The 15,633-nt window shown below is 53.7% G+C and overlaps 8 protein-coding genes across 8 annotated transcripts; 5 read left to right on the forward strand and 3 right to left on the reverse strand.

The window, feature by feature from the left end:
* Nucleotides 1-409: 409 nt before the first annotated feature.
* Nucleotides 410-1,363, forward strand: CLAFUR5_11639 (uncharacterized protein; the record flags this gene model as incomplete). The annotated part of the gene is made up of 3 exons (XM_047910787.1): nucleotides 410-511; nucleotides 568-857; nucleotides 928-1,363. The coding sequence occupies 3 exons, from the start codon at nucleotides 410-412 to the stop codon at nucleotides 1,361-1,363; spliced, it is 828 nt and encodes a 275-aa protein (XP_047765534.1).
* Nucleotides 1,364-1,742: 379 nt separating this feature from the next.
* CLAFUR5_11640 (uncharacterized protein) lies at nucleotides 1,743-2,120 on the reverse strand (the record flags this gene model as incomplete). The annotated part of the gene is made up of 1 exon (XM_047910788.1): nucleotides 1,743-2,120. The coding sequence occupies one exon, from the start codon at nucleotides 2,118-2,120 to the stop codon at nucleotides 1,743-1,745; it is 378 nt and encodes a 125-aa protein (XP_047765709.1).
* A 2,471-nt stretch (nucleotides 2,121-4,591) lies between these two features.
* CLAFUR5_11641 (Mevalonyl-coenzyme A hydratase sidH) lies at nucleotides 4,592-5,511 on the forward strand (the record flags this gene model as incomplete). Its single annotated transcript, XM_047910789.1, has 2 exons — nucleotides 4,592-5,016; nucleotides 5,070-5,511. 2 exons carry the CDS (start codon nucleotides 4,592-4,594, stop codon nucleotides 5,509-5,511), a joined length of 867 nt encoding a protein of 288 aa, XP_047765715.1.
* A 1,459-nt stretch (nucleotides 5,512-6,970) lies between these two features.
* On the forward strand, nucleotides 6,971-7,771 carry CLAFUR5_11642 (uncharacterized protein; the record flags this gene model as incomplete). Its single annotated transcript, XM_047910790.1, has 1 exon — nucleotides 6,971-7,771. The coding sequence occupies one exon, from the start codon at nucleotides 6,971-6,973 to the stop codon at nucleotides 7,769-7,771; it is 801 nt and encodes a 266-aa protein (XP_047765713.1).
* Nucleotides 7,772-9,626: 1,855 nt separating this feature from the next.
* Nucleotides 9,627-10,001, forward strand: CLAFUR5_11643 (uncharacterized protein; the record flags this gene model as incomplete). The annotated part of the gene is made up of 1 exon (XM_047910791.1): nucleotides 9,627-10,001. One exon carries the CDS (start codon nucleotides 9,627-9,629, stop codon nucleotides 9,999-10,001), a length of 375 nt encoding a protein of 124 aa, XP_047765714.1.
* Nucleotides 10,002-10,213: 212 nt separating this feature from the next.
* CLAFUR5_11644 (uncharacterized protein) lies at nucleotides 10,214-11,281 on the reverse strand (the record flags this gene model as incomplete). The annotated part of the gene is made up of 1 exon (XM_047910792.1): nucleotides 10,214-11,281. The coding sequence occupies one exon, from the start codon at nucleotides 11,279-11,281 to the stop codon at nucleotides 10,214-10,216; it is 1,068 nt and encodes a 355-aa protein (XP_047765173.1).
* Nucleotides 11,282-12,080: 799 nt separating this feature from the next.
* CLAFUR5_11645 (4-methyl-5-nitrocatechol 5-monooxygenase) lies at nucleotides 12,081-14,039 on the forward strand (the record flags this gene model as incomplete). The annotated part of the gene is made up of 1 exon (XM_047910793.1): nucleotides 12,081-14,039. The coding sequence occupies one exon, from the start codon at nucleotides 12,081-12,083 to the stop codon at nucleotides 14,037-14,039; it is 1,959 nt and encodes a 652-aa protein (XP_047765712.1).
* A 138-nt stretch (nucleotides 14,040-14,177) lies between these two features.
* On the reverse strand, nucleotides 14,178-14,603 carry CLAFUR5_11646 (uncharacterized protein; the record flags this gene model as incomplete). The annotated part of the gene is made up of 1 exon (XM_047910794.1): nucleotides 14,178-14,603. The coding sequence occupies one exon, from the start codon at nucleotides 14,601-14,603 to the stop codon at nucleotides 14,178-14,180; it is 426 nt and encodes a 141-aa protein (XP_047765710.1).
* Nucleotides 14,604-15,633: the final 1,030 nt, after the last annotated feature.

Consider the following 15,633-nt stretch of genomic DNA (forward strand, 5'->3'; position numbering starts at 1 on the left):
ATAGTGATCGGTATGCTGCCATCTTTCTGTCAAGCACTACGAGGCCAATATGCGAGGACTGCTGTCGAGGTTCGTTGCCGCGGACAGTGCTTCGTCTCTCCGAACACGAGAGCCACAGTTCGGAGCTGACTGGGCGTCGCTGCAATGTCAGGTGCACGAGGGCATGCTTGAAGGCAGCGGGCGGCGATGCTGAGAGTCGACAAGATGAACTTTGCCCACAGTGCTTGATGTTTGTAAGGTGTTACACCTGTTCGCGAAGTGGCACCGGACTTCACGCTAGCCCAATGAAGCAGCACAAGCGAGCCTCATGACACGCATGTGGCAACCACGCCACAGCAACTCTCCTTCTCTCTCACAAACTTCCTACCATCCCTAGCCCTCCATCACCTTCCCACGCAAACCTCCAACCATGGCAGACATGGAGAAACAACCCCTCCTCGAGCAGGACACTGCTACTGCTCACCCCGAACCCTCCCTCGCCGAACTCCAGCAAAACATCCGCACAGCCCAAGTCAGTAGTGGCAAACTCTATTCCCTTCACCAACACCATACTAACACTCCATACAGCAAGCATACTGGCGCAAGTGGTCCTCAACAACATCCGGAAAGTGGCACCGACGCATCATGCTCAGCGTAACAGGTCTCCTCACGGCATTTATTCTCTTCGCCATGACGATTATTGCCCAGGACGACTTCAGCGATAACGATGGCGCGTGGTCAAGAGATGGGAGAGTCCCGCTGGAGGCACACATTATGAGCAAGTGTCCGGACGCGAAGGACTGTCTCCACGATCTGGTCCTTCCGGCGATGCAGCAGGTCGGGCATCAGGTAGATTTCAAGCTATCATACATCGGATCGTAAGCCCATCCACCCCATACCAATACCATGCTCGCTTCACCAACACACGCTGACACATCCCCAACACAGCTCCACCGACCACGACGACGGCGTAAAATGCCTACACGGCCCCTCAGAATGTCTCGGCAACGTCATCGAGCTCTGCGCCGCAAAACTCTACCCAGACCCCAAGATCTACCTAGGCTTCACCATGTGCCTGACGCGCGAATACCAGAAGATCCCCGAGCAAGATCTCATCGATGACTGCGCTCTGGAACACGGGATTGAGACCAACAGACTCAAGAAGTGCACGACCGACGACGACGGGTACCTTGCAGTTGACAATTTGCGTGCCTCCTTCAACCGCACCGCCGCCGCGGGCGTTACGAAGAGCTGTACGATCCGCCTCAATAATGAGGTTCGCTGCATTCGTGATGGGGGGAAGTGGACGGACTGTGAGGGTGGGCATCAGGTGAAGGATTTGGTGCAGGATATCCGGGATCTTTACGATGCAACTTACTATTGATTGAGCACAGAGTAGTACGCTACGCCTGATGAATTCTAGGAGTCCCAGACTGTAAAAATTCATGCTCATGACCCATGTCTCTCGTTCCATTCCATTCATTCATATTCATTCCATGCTATCGCGGATCATGGACTTGCTCTACTCCTTCGGTAGGGCAAAGGTCCCATCGCGCGTTGTGCTCCAAATTTCCCTGCTTTCTCTCTCTCAAACAATGCAAAAGATAAGTCCTTCTCGGACATGCCGCCGAACGCTCAGAGCAATGAAAGAAACCGTTTCCGAAAATGAGTACCCGCCGCGCCATACCTCGCCAAGATGCGCCATCCGTTTCTGTCGCAGTCGCAAGGTACCGTGTCATTTTTGGCAAATGTGACCACATCGCTCACCACGGTCCCCACGTACCTCTGGCCCCTCCACTAGAAGCCAGCACCTCCCAGCGTCCCATACTCGCTGCCGTGCAGAATGGATGCCGTAGAGCGACTCCCAGCACGTACTCGATCCAATCGTGGTTCATGGGAATTTTGCCTTGGGCCAGCTCGGGGTACACGTGGAGCATATTCCTCTCCGTGCTGATGATTCGTGCCAGGAGAGGAACGTCGTATTTCGCTTGAGCCGCGCGAGCGTCGACGGCGTCCCAGATTCTGACGAGGTGGCGTTGATGTGCTTCGTCGTTCCAATTTGAGGGTGCAGGGGGTGCGTCTCGGTAATCTGACAGGACTTGAGTGACGCGAGACAAGACAGTAGTCCGCCCGGGGGCCATGGTGGTGCGGTCGTTGCGCACTGGGACCGCGGTCGTGACGATGGCAGTGGCAGCGCGGAGTAGGTGTGGTTTTGCCAATGGTGTACAGGTAGGTCTATCCTCGCCGGAGACTGGTTGCGCTGGTGGAGTAGCAGTGTCGAGAAAGGTTGATCCTGTGGACACTTCTGTACAGAGCACGCCGGCTACCGTCACACCGCGCCGGATGCTGGGTCGGGCTGCCGGTGATGACAGCGGCCTGTTCTCAAGTCTGTCAGATGCTGGTTGTAATAGGTCTGTGAAGGTATCAGAAGAAGAGGTGTTTGGAAGCAGAAGTCGGGCTCGCTCGCCTTCCGCCGGCGGCGAAGGGCTCTGAGAAGGAGCGTTTGAAGATGCTCCATCTTGGCGAGGAAGGAAGACGTTCGAGATCTGCCTGAGCAGTGGCATTGGGCGTAGCTGCAAGGGCATCCGTGTTCGTGCAGATAGTGTCTGATCTAGGCAAGGATGTCCGTGGAGAAGGTGTGGAGGGGGCAGTCGATAATGGAGTGTTAGGAGGTAGGTCCGATCGAGTCCTGACAAACGTTTGTTGTTGCTGAAAGATGGCGTTGAATGATGGCAGTTGTTGCACAAAGGTCGCGTGATATATGAACAGGCGTGACTTACGAGAAGGACTTATTCACCCATGTCTTCGCGGTCGTGGAATGGAAGCGTGCTCGTGGTTTGGTGTTGTGAGCGGGTGTGTTTCGGAGAGATGCGTGAACGAAGGAAAAGGTGAAGTGGTCGGCTCTGTTTAGCGACAGCTCGGAGCCCTGGAGTGGAGCATGAGGTGTGCGTGCATACAGTCGGCAGCACCCCACTTCCCTTCACACCTATCGCAATTCCACGGGTTTGTGGCTGGTGCGCAATACCCCGATGAGGCTGAAAACGAGACAATGGGAAGATGCGGATGCGTGAAGAGGCGTGAGGTCCTGCTGCAACTTTTATTGGGGACCACTGTTGCAAACAACGCAGAGCTGCATGGATATGAGGGGCAGCGTTGAGTTGGTCTCGACTCGCCAAGCTGCGGCATTTGCAACACCCGTGTCAAGGCGAGATAGCAGGCTTATTCCCTGCGGTTGGCGGGAGGATAGGCAATTGCAACGTACGCATTCAGTGCGAACGGCTGAAAGATATATAATCAGGTCGACATAGCAGCCCAAGCTGATGAAGCCACTGCAAGCTTTGGGTTAGATGCGCCATCATTCGGATAACCGTATGTTACATTGACGATCAACCCGTAGATCAGCGACAAGGATCATGCAGTGCCCGCCCAACGAGCCATGTCTGAGCCAGTAACCAGCGCCGAAATGCTCCTTCCGGACATGGCAGACGCGCAGTCTACTGGGCAGCGGGATACCTAACTCTATAATGAGGAGGGATGTCCAACTACTTCTTCAGCACAGAAGCAGGACAGTAAATGTCCAAGGTCAGTATCGAATGCGACCAGGAACCAGCCAAGACAATAGCCTATATCTTCGAGCACGACGAACGTGACGGCCCACAAGGACGAAATGTTCAATCGTCGCTCTTCCACACCGCCAAGTCACGCTGCTCTTTTATGGTAGCAGCGGCCGATGTCTCACTGTCGCAGAAGCATCGGCGCTCGTCAAGGCTGGCGAAAGAAAGCCCCACGCTTCCAGTGCGATTCTTGCGATTGGGCATGCTCGATCAATCGTGCTCGAGAGGTGGCTACGCAGCTGCCGTGTCCGCACTGTCTCTTGGCTCTCATCGTTCAGCCTCGTGGTGCGGTCGCGTCGGTCTATGAGACTGGTTCGGGATGTGAATGTCGTGTTACCGCGTGGCTGCTGTATGCTAGCGAGAAGCTGTTCGGAGACGACGCATTCGTGCATTGCATGGCACGGGCATCGTTGATGGCGTTACACCACAGTCGAAGCGCCGGTCGTTGCGCTCATGGTGGGCATAATGATGACGAGTGGCGGGATCCCAATGCAACTTTTTGCGATGATGTGAAGAAGATGGTTGGAAGTTGCAGCAGAAATCTGGAGGATCGATGGATCGTCCACAATTACCGATGACTTCCACGTGCGGAGACCGGCCCGCCGCGACGTTCGGGAAGTCGCCTTGACGGCCATCGACACCGAGTACATGTACATGTATCTTTCAGCTACTCCAGTTGTCCCTGAATCAAGCCTGGTGTACACTGCTGACTATTGACAAGCGATGCACGAGTACGGCGTACCATAGCGAATGTCCACGTGCATGATCCGTGCTCTGCTCTCTCCGCTCTTGTCGGGCAAGGATGAACCGAAAACGCCTCCAACCGCGACATACTGAGTCGCATCGCTCGCATCGTAGAATCACACGGCGGCATTCCAAACACTATATCTCCTTCGACGTCTCTTCCAAGCAGGATTCCATCGTCCAATCCTCAGTCCAGACGACTGCCACTGCTTTGACTATTCACACTGCGTCCTCTAGGCCTAAAGCAACACAACATGGCTTCACAACTCGCGACTCAGCCTCCACGGACGCCAACCTTCCTTCTTTCCTACCCCAAGCCACTTGTCCTGCTCATCACCATCAACCGCCCGAAGGCCATGAACAGCTTGGGGTTTGCCTCACACTGGGAGGCGGACAATCTCATCCAATGGTTTGACAGCGAGCCGTCGCTCAATGTGGCTGTCATTACAGGCAGCGGGAATGCTTTCTGCACTGGGCAGGATCTGATTGAGCAGCGTGATCTAGCCAATGCAAGAGAAGCTGCAGCAAGAGGCGAGAAGGTAGATGTACCAGACCAAAGATTACTCCGACATCCAGTCAGCGGATTTTGCGGCATAAGCAGGAGAGATGGCAAGAAGCCTGTCATAGCGGCCGTAAACGGCTGGGCTATGGGTGGTGGCTTTGAGATATGTTTAGGCTCGTGAGTACTCGAGGATCATGAGGAATGTGACCAGCGTACTGACTCGATCGCAGTGACATGATCGTGGCTTCTCCAAACGCGATCTTTGGCCTTCCAGAAGCCATGCGCGGGCTGTATGCCGGCGCTGGTGGACTCTCCCGCCTTGTCCGACTAGCAGGCATCACTGTTGCCAGCGAGATCGCCATGTCTGGTCGCTTCCTATCAGCTGCAGAAGCCGTACAGTACAACATTGCGAACCGCGTTTCCAAGACACACGAGAGTGTGGTGGAGGAAGCAGTCGACTTGGCGGCCAAGGTCGCAAGCCTCAGCCCGGACGCCATCATCGTCACAAGACATGGTCTACGTGCTAGCTGGGAGCATGCCAGCGTTGAAAGAGCGAGCCAAGATACTGAGTTGCGGTATGGCAAGGGCTTGCGCGAAGGAGAGAACCTGGGCATTGGTCTTCGGGCTTTTGCCGAGAAGAAACAACCGAAATGGGTACCGAGCAAATTGTAGGCTTGGATTGAAGGGTGTGGTGGACACGAGACATAATCAACGTCTGTCGGCGTCTGTCGGACTCCTCGTACCAGCGGAGTTCCTGCTTCTCCACCCTGGGCCTTGCAAAGAGTTGCAAGGTACAGATGCTGACAAAGTAAGCTCAACTACACTTCCTCCATATACCGATCGTAGGGAACTCTACTCCGAGGACAATTGTCGTGAGGCATTCTCCGCGAAAGTTTCCTGAAACCAGGCGAGACACTGCCCTACACTGCCCTATTGCGTCCATCACTCTGCACTGAATTGTCAGGATTCACCATCGACAGTAGTCAGACGACGCTGAAAACTTCTCCAATGATATGTGTAGGTTTGTCCAGGCAAGCTTGCTATATTGCGGCGTAATCAATCGAGCTCGATGAACCAGGTAATGGGGGCGGCCGCGTACCATGGGATCACCCCTGGTGAGATGGCTCTAACAGATTGCTTGTATATTGATTCTCTGTTGGATCATGTCATCGCGAACGCCGACCGCGGGCGTGAGTTGCCGATCGACCAGTACATTCGTCTTGTACATACAGTCCATGCCAACATTTGATCCTCCGCGCCAGGTTTGCGGTTGGTAGGAAAAGTCGGGGGCTCGGACGCGGGACGACATGATTCGATCATTTGTGCTATCACTCACTTCTGGGACATCAATGATACGAGGTACGAGGCCCGTGCAAATCTCGTCGGCAATCCAGCGCCGAGGTCTCATGTGGTGGTTTATTAGCAGCGACAACTAACGGCTTTATCCATCGTTTACAGCAGGCTACATCATAGGGTAGTGGTCATAGATTCGCAACAAGATACTTACCACTATCGACGCGGGAGGGTGCACTTCCTTCTCGGCAACAGAGTTCACGCGGCGTTCGGTGCAAGACCTCCTTGGGGAAGTGCTATAGCCACATCTTCCTTGCGACAACATCTCTCTGCTCTCGTCAAAACTGTGCCGCAGCTCTACCGACTCATCATGCAGCGCACCAGAAGGGGCCAGTGCTATGTCCTAATGCGCGCCTTGAATAGATTCAGTAAGTCGAGCGCTGACCACCCGCGCTTCCCCTTGCAAGACCCCAGCGGCCGTGATGTCAAACGTGACAGGGTCGTGTACGACAGGGCTTGCCTATTCGAGGCGCTGCAACGATTTGTACTTCCTACATATGAGCTAGCTCCGAGCCATCCACTATATTCCTTGCCCGTCCTTTATCCCAATCGAGGCATAGCGGGCCAGAAGTCCACAGGGCATGCGACCCGGACGGTACATGCACGCTGTCGCCATCCGCCTTGTTTACATCTCGGCACTTTGGACGCACGTATGTAATGATATGTAATGGGCCTCCCGCGTTCAGCCCGGTCACCCTCCCCTTCCCAATCTCTCCAATACTGTCTCTGCTGTGCCTGCTGACACTTACACTCGTGTAACGACGGATGGGATGCAGCTATGGATAGCATCTTATTCTACGGTGATCGGGACGAGGCTACTCGAAGACAAGTCCGCAGTGCAGCAGCGAGCCATTCACATCGCATAGGTCCACGCAAAGCGAAAGCCAGCAAGAAGCCCAAGGCCGAAGAGCACACTCAGTCGGGAAGGAGGAGGAAGTTGGAGTCATGTTCAGTGACGACGAGCACGTTTGCGATCGACAAGACTGTTCGTAATGCCACTGCTTCTCCGCCGAAAGTGCACAAGGCAACCGATCACAAGATTTCGCGCCATGAGATCCTACCAGGTCGACAGGAACCATCGCCAGCCTCGACAGCTTCAAGTCTGGATAGCGAGGCCCATGGGGGGAGACTTGCTCCAGTCATGTTAGACTTCACGCAGCAATCAACCATTCGTGGACAACCGCTCTCTATCAAGTCTGATCACTCATCGCCAAGCCTGATCACACCGTCGCCGTCCATGGACCAACTCCCACCGAGGAGCAACCCTGACCAACGACACTTCCGCCACGACTCAGCAGCCGATCCTCTAGTGATCACTCGAATTCCTACTCGACTCGATGCGCCTCGCTACGAGCGCTCTTTCGATGGGCGCCTACACCTAGTGGCCTCTTCGACCAACTCCCTGCCCCAGAAGCATATCAGCCCGCCCGCGCTGCGAGTATTGCCTGATCCGAGTTCCTTCGCACGACCAACGAGTAGGTCTTCGGATGTCCTTTCTGGCCAGGGTATGGGAGCACCCCGAAGCAGCTCGGAAGATGTGGTCGAAGACGATAGACTTCGCATGTCATTCGCCGGCTGAACGAGGGTCGCCCGGAGTCCTGGACTCACAATTGTTTATCGACCATGGGACATGCTCAATCTCCATATGCGTACGCTCGGCGCGTTATGCCGTAGTCTCGTAAATTCACGCCGGACTAGGAAGCATCCATGCTCAGTCGATCTGGCCAGCGAAACCCTCGCATTTGATCGATGGCTTGGCGATCCTCCTCTGTCTCAATTGGAAGCCAGCCGTGTCTTATACACCGCTGCAAACATTCGGCTTCGGTCAGCGTATTGGAAGGCTCTCGTCGACGCTCTCGCAGCGGCGCAAGCATCGCTCTGCAGCATCGTCGCATGCGCTTGATGACTTTTTCTACAATCGACAAATCAGGCCAAGTCGGCGACTTCGGGCGTAGACAGGGTTGCCCTAGCTCCAAGGAATCCCTGGCATAAATCCCAGAAGAGGAATACCCGCGCGTCGAGCTAATGCCTTCGCTTCCGAAACGAGCACTACTCCGCCAAGATTGGCCGTCGGTCGGTATAAAACCACTTTCCTTATAAAGTGCATGGGGTGCGCGGACGCGGGTATTGCGCGGATCGCGAGCACGAGGAATATTGCTCTGTGCGAGAGTTTCCGTGGATGAAGTGCTCATTTCTGTGATGGAAGGTCGCATCGCAGGGAGCGGGTCCGATAATCTTCCAGGTCGTGCCATGGCGCTGGCGAAGTCTGGCTGGCGATCAGAGCGGCTGCGCGAAGGATCACGTGGCAGCGATAGGCTATAGCCTTATGTGAGAGTTGCAGGCAGTGCGCTGGTGTGTGACTCCACGGGACCGACTCGACCGACTTTACGAAAGCGACTCGACCTGTCAAATGGTAACTGGCAGGGATGCGCGAATTTGCCGAGATAGATCGACACGGATGTGGTAGCAATGTACCAAAGGTGTAAAAAATGTAACGAACATTTATCCCCGCCGCGAACGAGTCCCATGCTGTCCTCAAGTGCCGGAGTCTAGCGTCGATTTCTGAGTTTTGGGGACGAGGCCCCAGGGCATTCACATTGTGAGGACGAAGCTTGAGAGCTACCAGGGGAAGGGAACATCCACAAGCTACCACGATGCGGTAACCATGTGCTTTATCGGTGAAGGTCTGATACAGCTGACCATCGTTCTGGTAGACTCGGCACAGCTCGCCACTATCCGATCGACGAGACAGTTATTACTGCGTGCTGCCATAGCCAGTAATCAGAATGAATCGAGACCACAGCGTTTCTGGCGTGCAATCCGCCACAGTGCAAGCCACATGACAACTGCCAATTGCACTGCGTCTGGGTGGTTGTTGTTTGTAGTTTGCGATGCATGGCATTACATGAAGACGCCTTACTGGCTGGACATAAGCACCAATGTGGAGGTAAATCAACGACTGCCAAGGCTCCCGAAGTCTTCTTGAGGTGTATTCAGGTAACGTTCGGGATTCATCCACAATGGGAGAGTGCTATGGTGTGTTGACTGCGGCAGGTCCGAACCGCATTGAAGCCGTGGACTCTGCAGCTTGGTCGGGTCAATGGCAGTCAAAGCGATCCTTGGTGTGGACATCTTTTGACCATGGATAGTGGCTTGTTATGGTGACCGTATAGCAATGATGGTCCGGTAGCAGAAGATCAAATCATGCGAATGTCCAACTTTGAAGAAGACTTCCAGGTACGCCGATTCATGTGTGGGTACTGGCCGTGGGACTATTCATATGGCTGCTTGTCTCTGCTTGCGAGTCACATACATGCATTGATCTCCTCTCCATCGCAAACGAACTGTATCCCCTGTTCGCTGGGATAGTATGTCTGAGTACATTACCAACCCAGCACATCTCCCATTAACTGGCAACCATTGGTATAGCGACAATGCTGGGCCTACGCACAATCGCAATCAGCCTCGCTGCCGTCTCATCAGCACTCGCTGTGCCACTGGAAAATGTTCAGCAGCAACACAAATCCGACGCAGTCATACAGCCCACAGACGAGTCAGGCGACTTGTACCGTCGTCAATTTCCCGGACTCAGCGGCGCCGACGTAGAGATCATGAAGGACGCGAGCAAGGCTGGCATTTGGTTCGCAGAGCATTGCGCCCCGGCGATCATTAAGGCAAATTTCACGGGCGGCAAGCCCCAGTATGATGGATGGAAAGAGAAGTTCATGTGCCCCGTGATTGCGAAGACGTTCCGGCATCTATTGCCGTTCGATCTGCCTGGTGACCTGATGGTTCCGGCACCTTTTTAGGCGGGACTCGAGGTTGCAGCTTAGTTGGGGGCTGGATGAGAGAGAGGCTTTTCGTTGAAATGTCAATAGAGTGCGCGCGGGACCAATCATCGGTAGCAGACCGGGACGGTATGCGGATACACTTTGAGTGGAAGCAAGAGAGATTTGCGGGTAGCTGTTTCATTGTAAGACCAATATGTATTTGGTGATAAGCTGTCGACGTATCGATTATCTTATACTCCGACGGCTGGATACTTCGCCACGATCGCATCGTACTGAGCTTGATTGACTGCGTACACTTGGCCATGTTTGATACTGTCTGGGAATCCTTCCAAACTCTGAGCCTGCCAAGCCTGCATGTCGTTCAATGTCCTTGCCGTGGACGGGATGTAAGTCTGCAGAGTGTTCTCATCAATCCAGAGATGATATAGACCCAGGTCAACGTTGTCTCTGAAGATGAGTGGGCCTTCGTTGTTGTTGTATTGCTGAGCGAAAGTGATGCGCTCCGACTCTGGCGCGCCACCGACTCTGCTCCAGTCACCAAGGATGCCATTTTCTGAGCGCTCCTGGTATATTAGGTAGTCGACTTCGCTCTTGACCCAGCGATACCATACATTCTCGCCCTCCTCTGGCATAGGCAAGAATGTTGCGTCGATGACAGGGTAGCCAGGGTAGAAGTACTCTTTTGCTTCCGAGAAGTTCACGAAGTCTGTCGTGGTGACATACATGAGCTTGTTAGGTGGCTGTGGACCTCTTCGATCAACATCGGCAGGATCCCAAAACCTCGAGGCGAATATCATAACGTACGCATTCAAAAGAGGTTCCCACTCGGCCTCTGGTGCCCACACGTTGCCTGCAGTCTCATCGACGATGGATTCCGTCAGACGAGCTGGGCTCCAATTTGCCAGGGTGCTGTCAGATTCCCATACCACAATCGAGCGACTGCCGAAACGAGTTGCCTCATTGAAGTCCTCCTTGAAACTGTTGACGTTGAGGTCGGTGGCGATCAGCCAGAACTTGCTGCCATCTTGAGACGGGATAAGGTGCGAATCTCGTACTCCAGTGGTCCCTACGTCGCTTCGGAGGATCGCACCCCCGGTGGTAGTGCCATTGGTAGAGCGTTGTGTCCAGGAATGCGCATCGTTGCCATTGGACAGGTACATGTATATCGCCTCATCCTCGAGAGGGAACGTTGTCAAGAAATAGCCGACCTTGGTGTCGTCTGATTGCCGTGCAGCCAGCGGCTTTGACCATGCTGTTGCAAGGAGTGCTGCTGAGCAGAGTAAGGTGCGGGTCAGCATGCTTGTCAAGTCGTGGGTAGTGTCTCTACCTTCGTGTGTTGAGGCCCGATTCGGCGTTCATCTTATACATAGCAGGGCTCAGTGTGACTTTCCAGCACGGCCTTGGTATGTCTCATGTCGAGCGATTCGTGCTTGCATTCACTCGGAGCGGAAGATTTGAGACTGCGTTGGCCGGCTTGACCTTGACACCTGCCATATGAGGCGAGGACATGACGTCGCTGCAGTCAAATGAGCAGTCGTGAATCTCATGCCAGCCAAGAGCCAAGAGGTGTTTAGCCTTTGGTGTGGTCATGATCTTCCGTGACCTGCCATACGAAGTAAGAAGTCATGCTTAGGTCGCGATGCACGAACACGCATTGGTGCGAAAATCCGTACACTCATCGATCTCGTACGCCGTAGCAAGTGCATCCGTGCATTTCCCTCACCGAATTCTCCGTGTCTTTTGACATTTGCTCCATGACACAAACCATTGAGACGGGTCTCATGCTTGACATTCTTCAAGTCCTCATTCACTCACACGACGACATGCTCATGATCAGCATGCAGCTCGGTATGCCTGGAGAGGCTCAATATGATCCTCGGCATCCGGTCCGCCGCGTACTGCGTCAACGATGAGCGGAGCAGTCCAATGCTTCCTCCACTAGCCTTGATAGGACATCATGATACTTTATGAGGCTCTGGTTTCTTGGTCCACATGATGGGACACTTCATGACTTCACAACCAAGACAGTAGGTTATGAATAACCTTTTAGTCGGCTTTGCTTGATCTTGTACTACTGATATCCAGAAAACCGCCGTTATGGCCCACATGGCTGGCATACCGATCGTCGAGATGCCAGTCCTGGTCGTCGGGTCTTCCATGGTTGGGATGACCTTGAGCGCACTACTTGCGAAGCATGGTGTACGGGACTGCATCACGATCGAACGACATTCGAGCACCGCGATCCATCCACGAGCGGCTCTCTTCCATCCTCGGACCATGCAGATATACCGAGAGCTAGGAATGTACGATCAGATGTACAACGAGTCCTTGAAGCACTACGACGAACATGCTGGTCTCCACGCTGTCGAGTCGTTGGCTGGGAAGGAGCTTGGAACGTGGATGGCAGATATCAATCAATGGATTGAGAATATCAGTCCTACGAGTAGGCTGTTCTTGACCCAGCAGATGTTTGAGCCGCTGCTGAGGCAGCACGCCATTGACAACGGAGCACTCTTGCGGCTCAGTACAGAACTGCTTGGTTTCCAGCAGGATGAGGAAGGTGTCACCGCTCTGATTCGAGATCTCGATACTGGAAGGAAGGAGTTGGTGAGGGCGAAGTTCATGGTGGCCTGTGATGGCAGCAAAAGTCCGATCAGGGAGAAACTTGGCATCAAGATGAAAGGGCACGGGCTGCTGAGCCACTCCCTGACCATTTACTTCAAGGCGGATCTGGGCGAATACGTGCAGGGAAAATACAATGGCGTGATATACGTCAACAACGACGATACACGAGGTTTCTTCAGACTGGACAAGACTGGCCGTGAAGGCTTTCTTGTGGTGAACACGGCAGGTAAGAAAGGCACCGAGGAGAGCAAGCATCCGTCGATTGGCATCACAAACGAGAAGGCTGGCGAGATGCTGAGGTCCGCCATTGGCGCCGATGTGGACTTCGAGATCACCCTTCTCTCGCCATGGAATGGACTGTGTGATGTGGCAGAACATTTCAACAACGGTCGCGTCATCCTAGCTGGCGATTCAGCGCACGTGGTGACTCCGAATGGTGGGTTTGGCGGCAACACTGGCATTCACGACGCACATAATCTGGCCTGGAAGTTGGCACTTGTTCTTCAGGATAAGGCTGGCGAAGAGCTTGTTACGAGAACGTACCACGATGAGCGCTACCCTATTGCCAAGAAGACCGTGGACCAGGTCTTTGAGCGATATGTAGTACGTACAGCGCCGGATCTGCGAATGGATGACATGGAGCTGGAGGAAGAAGTCCCTGAGCCACATCTTGAACTGGGCTACCGCTACCACTCCCGAGCCTTGACGACGACGAAGCTGAGTTCAGTAACCAGTGATCCGGCGACTGCTAAAGCGACTCCGGGCAGTCTTGCACATCATGTGCTACTCAAAACGAGCGACCAAAAAGCAGCATTCCCGATTGCCGACTTGCTTGGCTCTTGCTATGTTCTGATCGTCGGCCATGAGGGATCAGGTTGGGCTGATGCTACCGATGCGCTGCTGAAGTCAGACCGAAGCATGCCGCGGATTGTAACATATCTGCTCTCGTCAGACAATAAGGCGTTCTACCACAAGTACGAAATCAAGCCCGGAGGCTGCGTCCTCATCAGACCAGATGGAGTTGTGGCATGGTCTGATGCTAATGCACCATCGAAAGGCTTGGCTGCGATGGGACTCCCTGATGCTGAACCAACGATCAGGTGTGTTATGAAGCAGATCTTATGCCTCACGCCGGAACGAAACGAGGTACGGACGGCGAGTATACCTAGTGTGGACAGCGCAGTAGCACTCTCGCAGGACAGTGAGCAGGGCGATCTTTCCGTGGCACTACACGCTCGTGAAACAGCGCTGAAGCAGGAAAAGGAGGAACTTGAGAAGAGGCTGGCTGAGGTTGAGCAAAGCCTACAGGACGTACGGAAGCTTGGTCAACTGCAGAACGACATGGCACTGTTGGCTGTACGACTTGGACTCCCTCCAGTAACTCAGCGCGATCAAAACCTGCCCAGCGACAACAAGTATCCAGCTCTTTGATGAAAATCCATTCTTTGCCCTGGACGTAAAGTTTGTGGTCCCGGCTCAAGCCTGTCGTCCGTTTGCAGTCATTCTGGTTTTGAATCGCCGCTGGTGGTAGAGCGCTGGTCGTGCGCACCGCTATATCTGGGAATCGGTTCAGACATCTGCAACGCATCCTCCATCGAGGTTCCAGGCGAGCAAATTGACAGCCAGACCGATGCAGAGCCAAATAAGGAGCCCGATTCCGAGAACGCTCGGGACACTTTCAATCATCCTGACAAATGTCTTCGCGCCACCGTTGCCATTTCTGCGCCTCTTGGCGGCCCGCCTCCTCTCTTTGCGGACCTGGCATGCCCAATCCCAGCGTGCTTTGCCGGCCGCGACCCGATATGTCAGCGATGCAGATTCTGTGGTGAGCAGCGACATGATCGCAGCATCCCAAGTCGAGGGCTGTAGGACAATCCTATCGCTTCCCACAATCATCTCTAGGCTGTCGAACTGCACACGATCCTCGTCCTCGACGTATATTCGTCGACCTTCCATTGCTACCACTAGCTTGTCAATCGCTTGGTAGTGTGACATTGTTGGCTTGAGCAAGAGAAGACTGTGTTCCTCTGCCAAGACTTTGCCATATTCGATGCAACCAATTCTTTGCGGATCTGCCTTGCCGACCGCATGGTGGATAAGTGTGACTTTCACCGGTCGAGCCTTGAGACCTGTCGTGGCAGGGGCGTGTGCGACTTGCTGGTCAGCCTGATGTCCAGCTCTTCACCACACTCAACATACCTTCATCCTCGTCAGAATCTGATGCAATGCTCGAAGACGACCGACTGGCCGTTGAATTTGACCGGACTCTTCGGTAGCCGCAGAAGGTGTTGCGGGATGGCGGTGGAGTCCTGGAAGGTATTCTCCGATATGCACAGGACCCGCCGTCGGACTCGCAGTCCGCAACCCAGTGAGCTTATTGGTATGGTTGCTAATGGTTAGTGGTGCTAACCGGTGGTTATTGGTTGGTTGTGGTGACCTCGCTGTCGCTGTTGGTGATCTAGTGGTGAGGTACCTCACTGCCCTTGGTAACCAGATCTATATATAGCCTGGAGCCCGTATCTAAGCCGCTCCAGTAGGATGCTGATCCGCAGTTGGTACACGCTAAATTAGCATGATCTTGGAGTCGCGTACCTACGCTTTTTGCGTGTATATTCACCTCTCTTTCTTTCACCTTACTGTCGCTACAATGCCTTTCGCATAGCTATTATTTACCAACAATCGAGCCCTAGCATCTGATATTATAACCCTCTCTTTGAAGAACCTAGACTTCTATCCGGATAAGCACAAGGACTGCTTCAAGCTCTATAGTAAAGAGTATACGCGTAAGAAGGCGATATAGTCGAAAGGGACGCGTAAACGGACCTCTCCGGTATAGTAACATAGCGAGTCGTTAATACGGCACGATAATAGTAGGGAGGTATATTCTTACTAGACCTATAAGCTAGAGGGTAAGCCTTAAGAACTGCCTATAGTTAACGGTAATTAAGGGCCACTTTCTTACCTTACTATCTATAGATTAAATGAGTAGGGTTAGTCTATTACCGTTGTTAAAGAGCCTATTATT

The sequence above is a fragment of the Fulvia fulva genome, chromosome 8, assembly GCF_020509005.1.
Source record: "Fulvia fulva chromosome 8, complete sequence".
In the NCBI taxonomy this organism is placed as follows: domain Eukaryota; kingdom Fungi; phylum Ascomycota; class Dothideomycetes; order Mycosphaerellales; family Mycosphaerellaceae; genus Fulvia; species Fulvia fulva.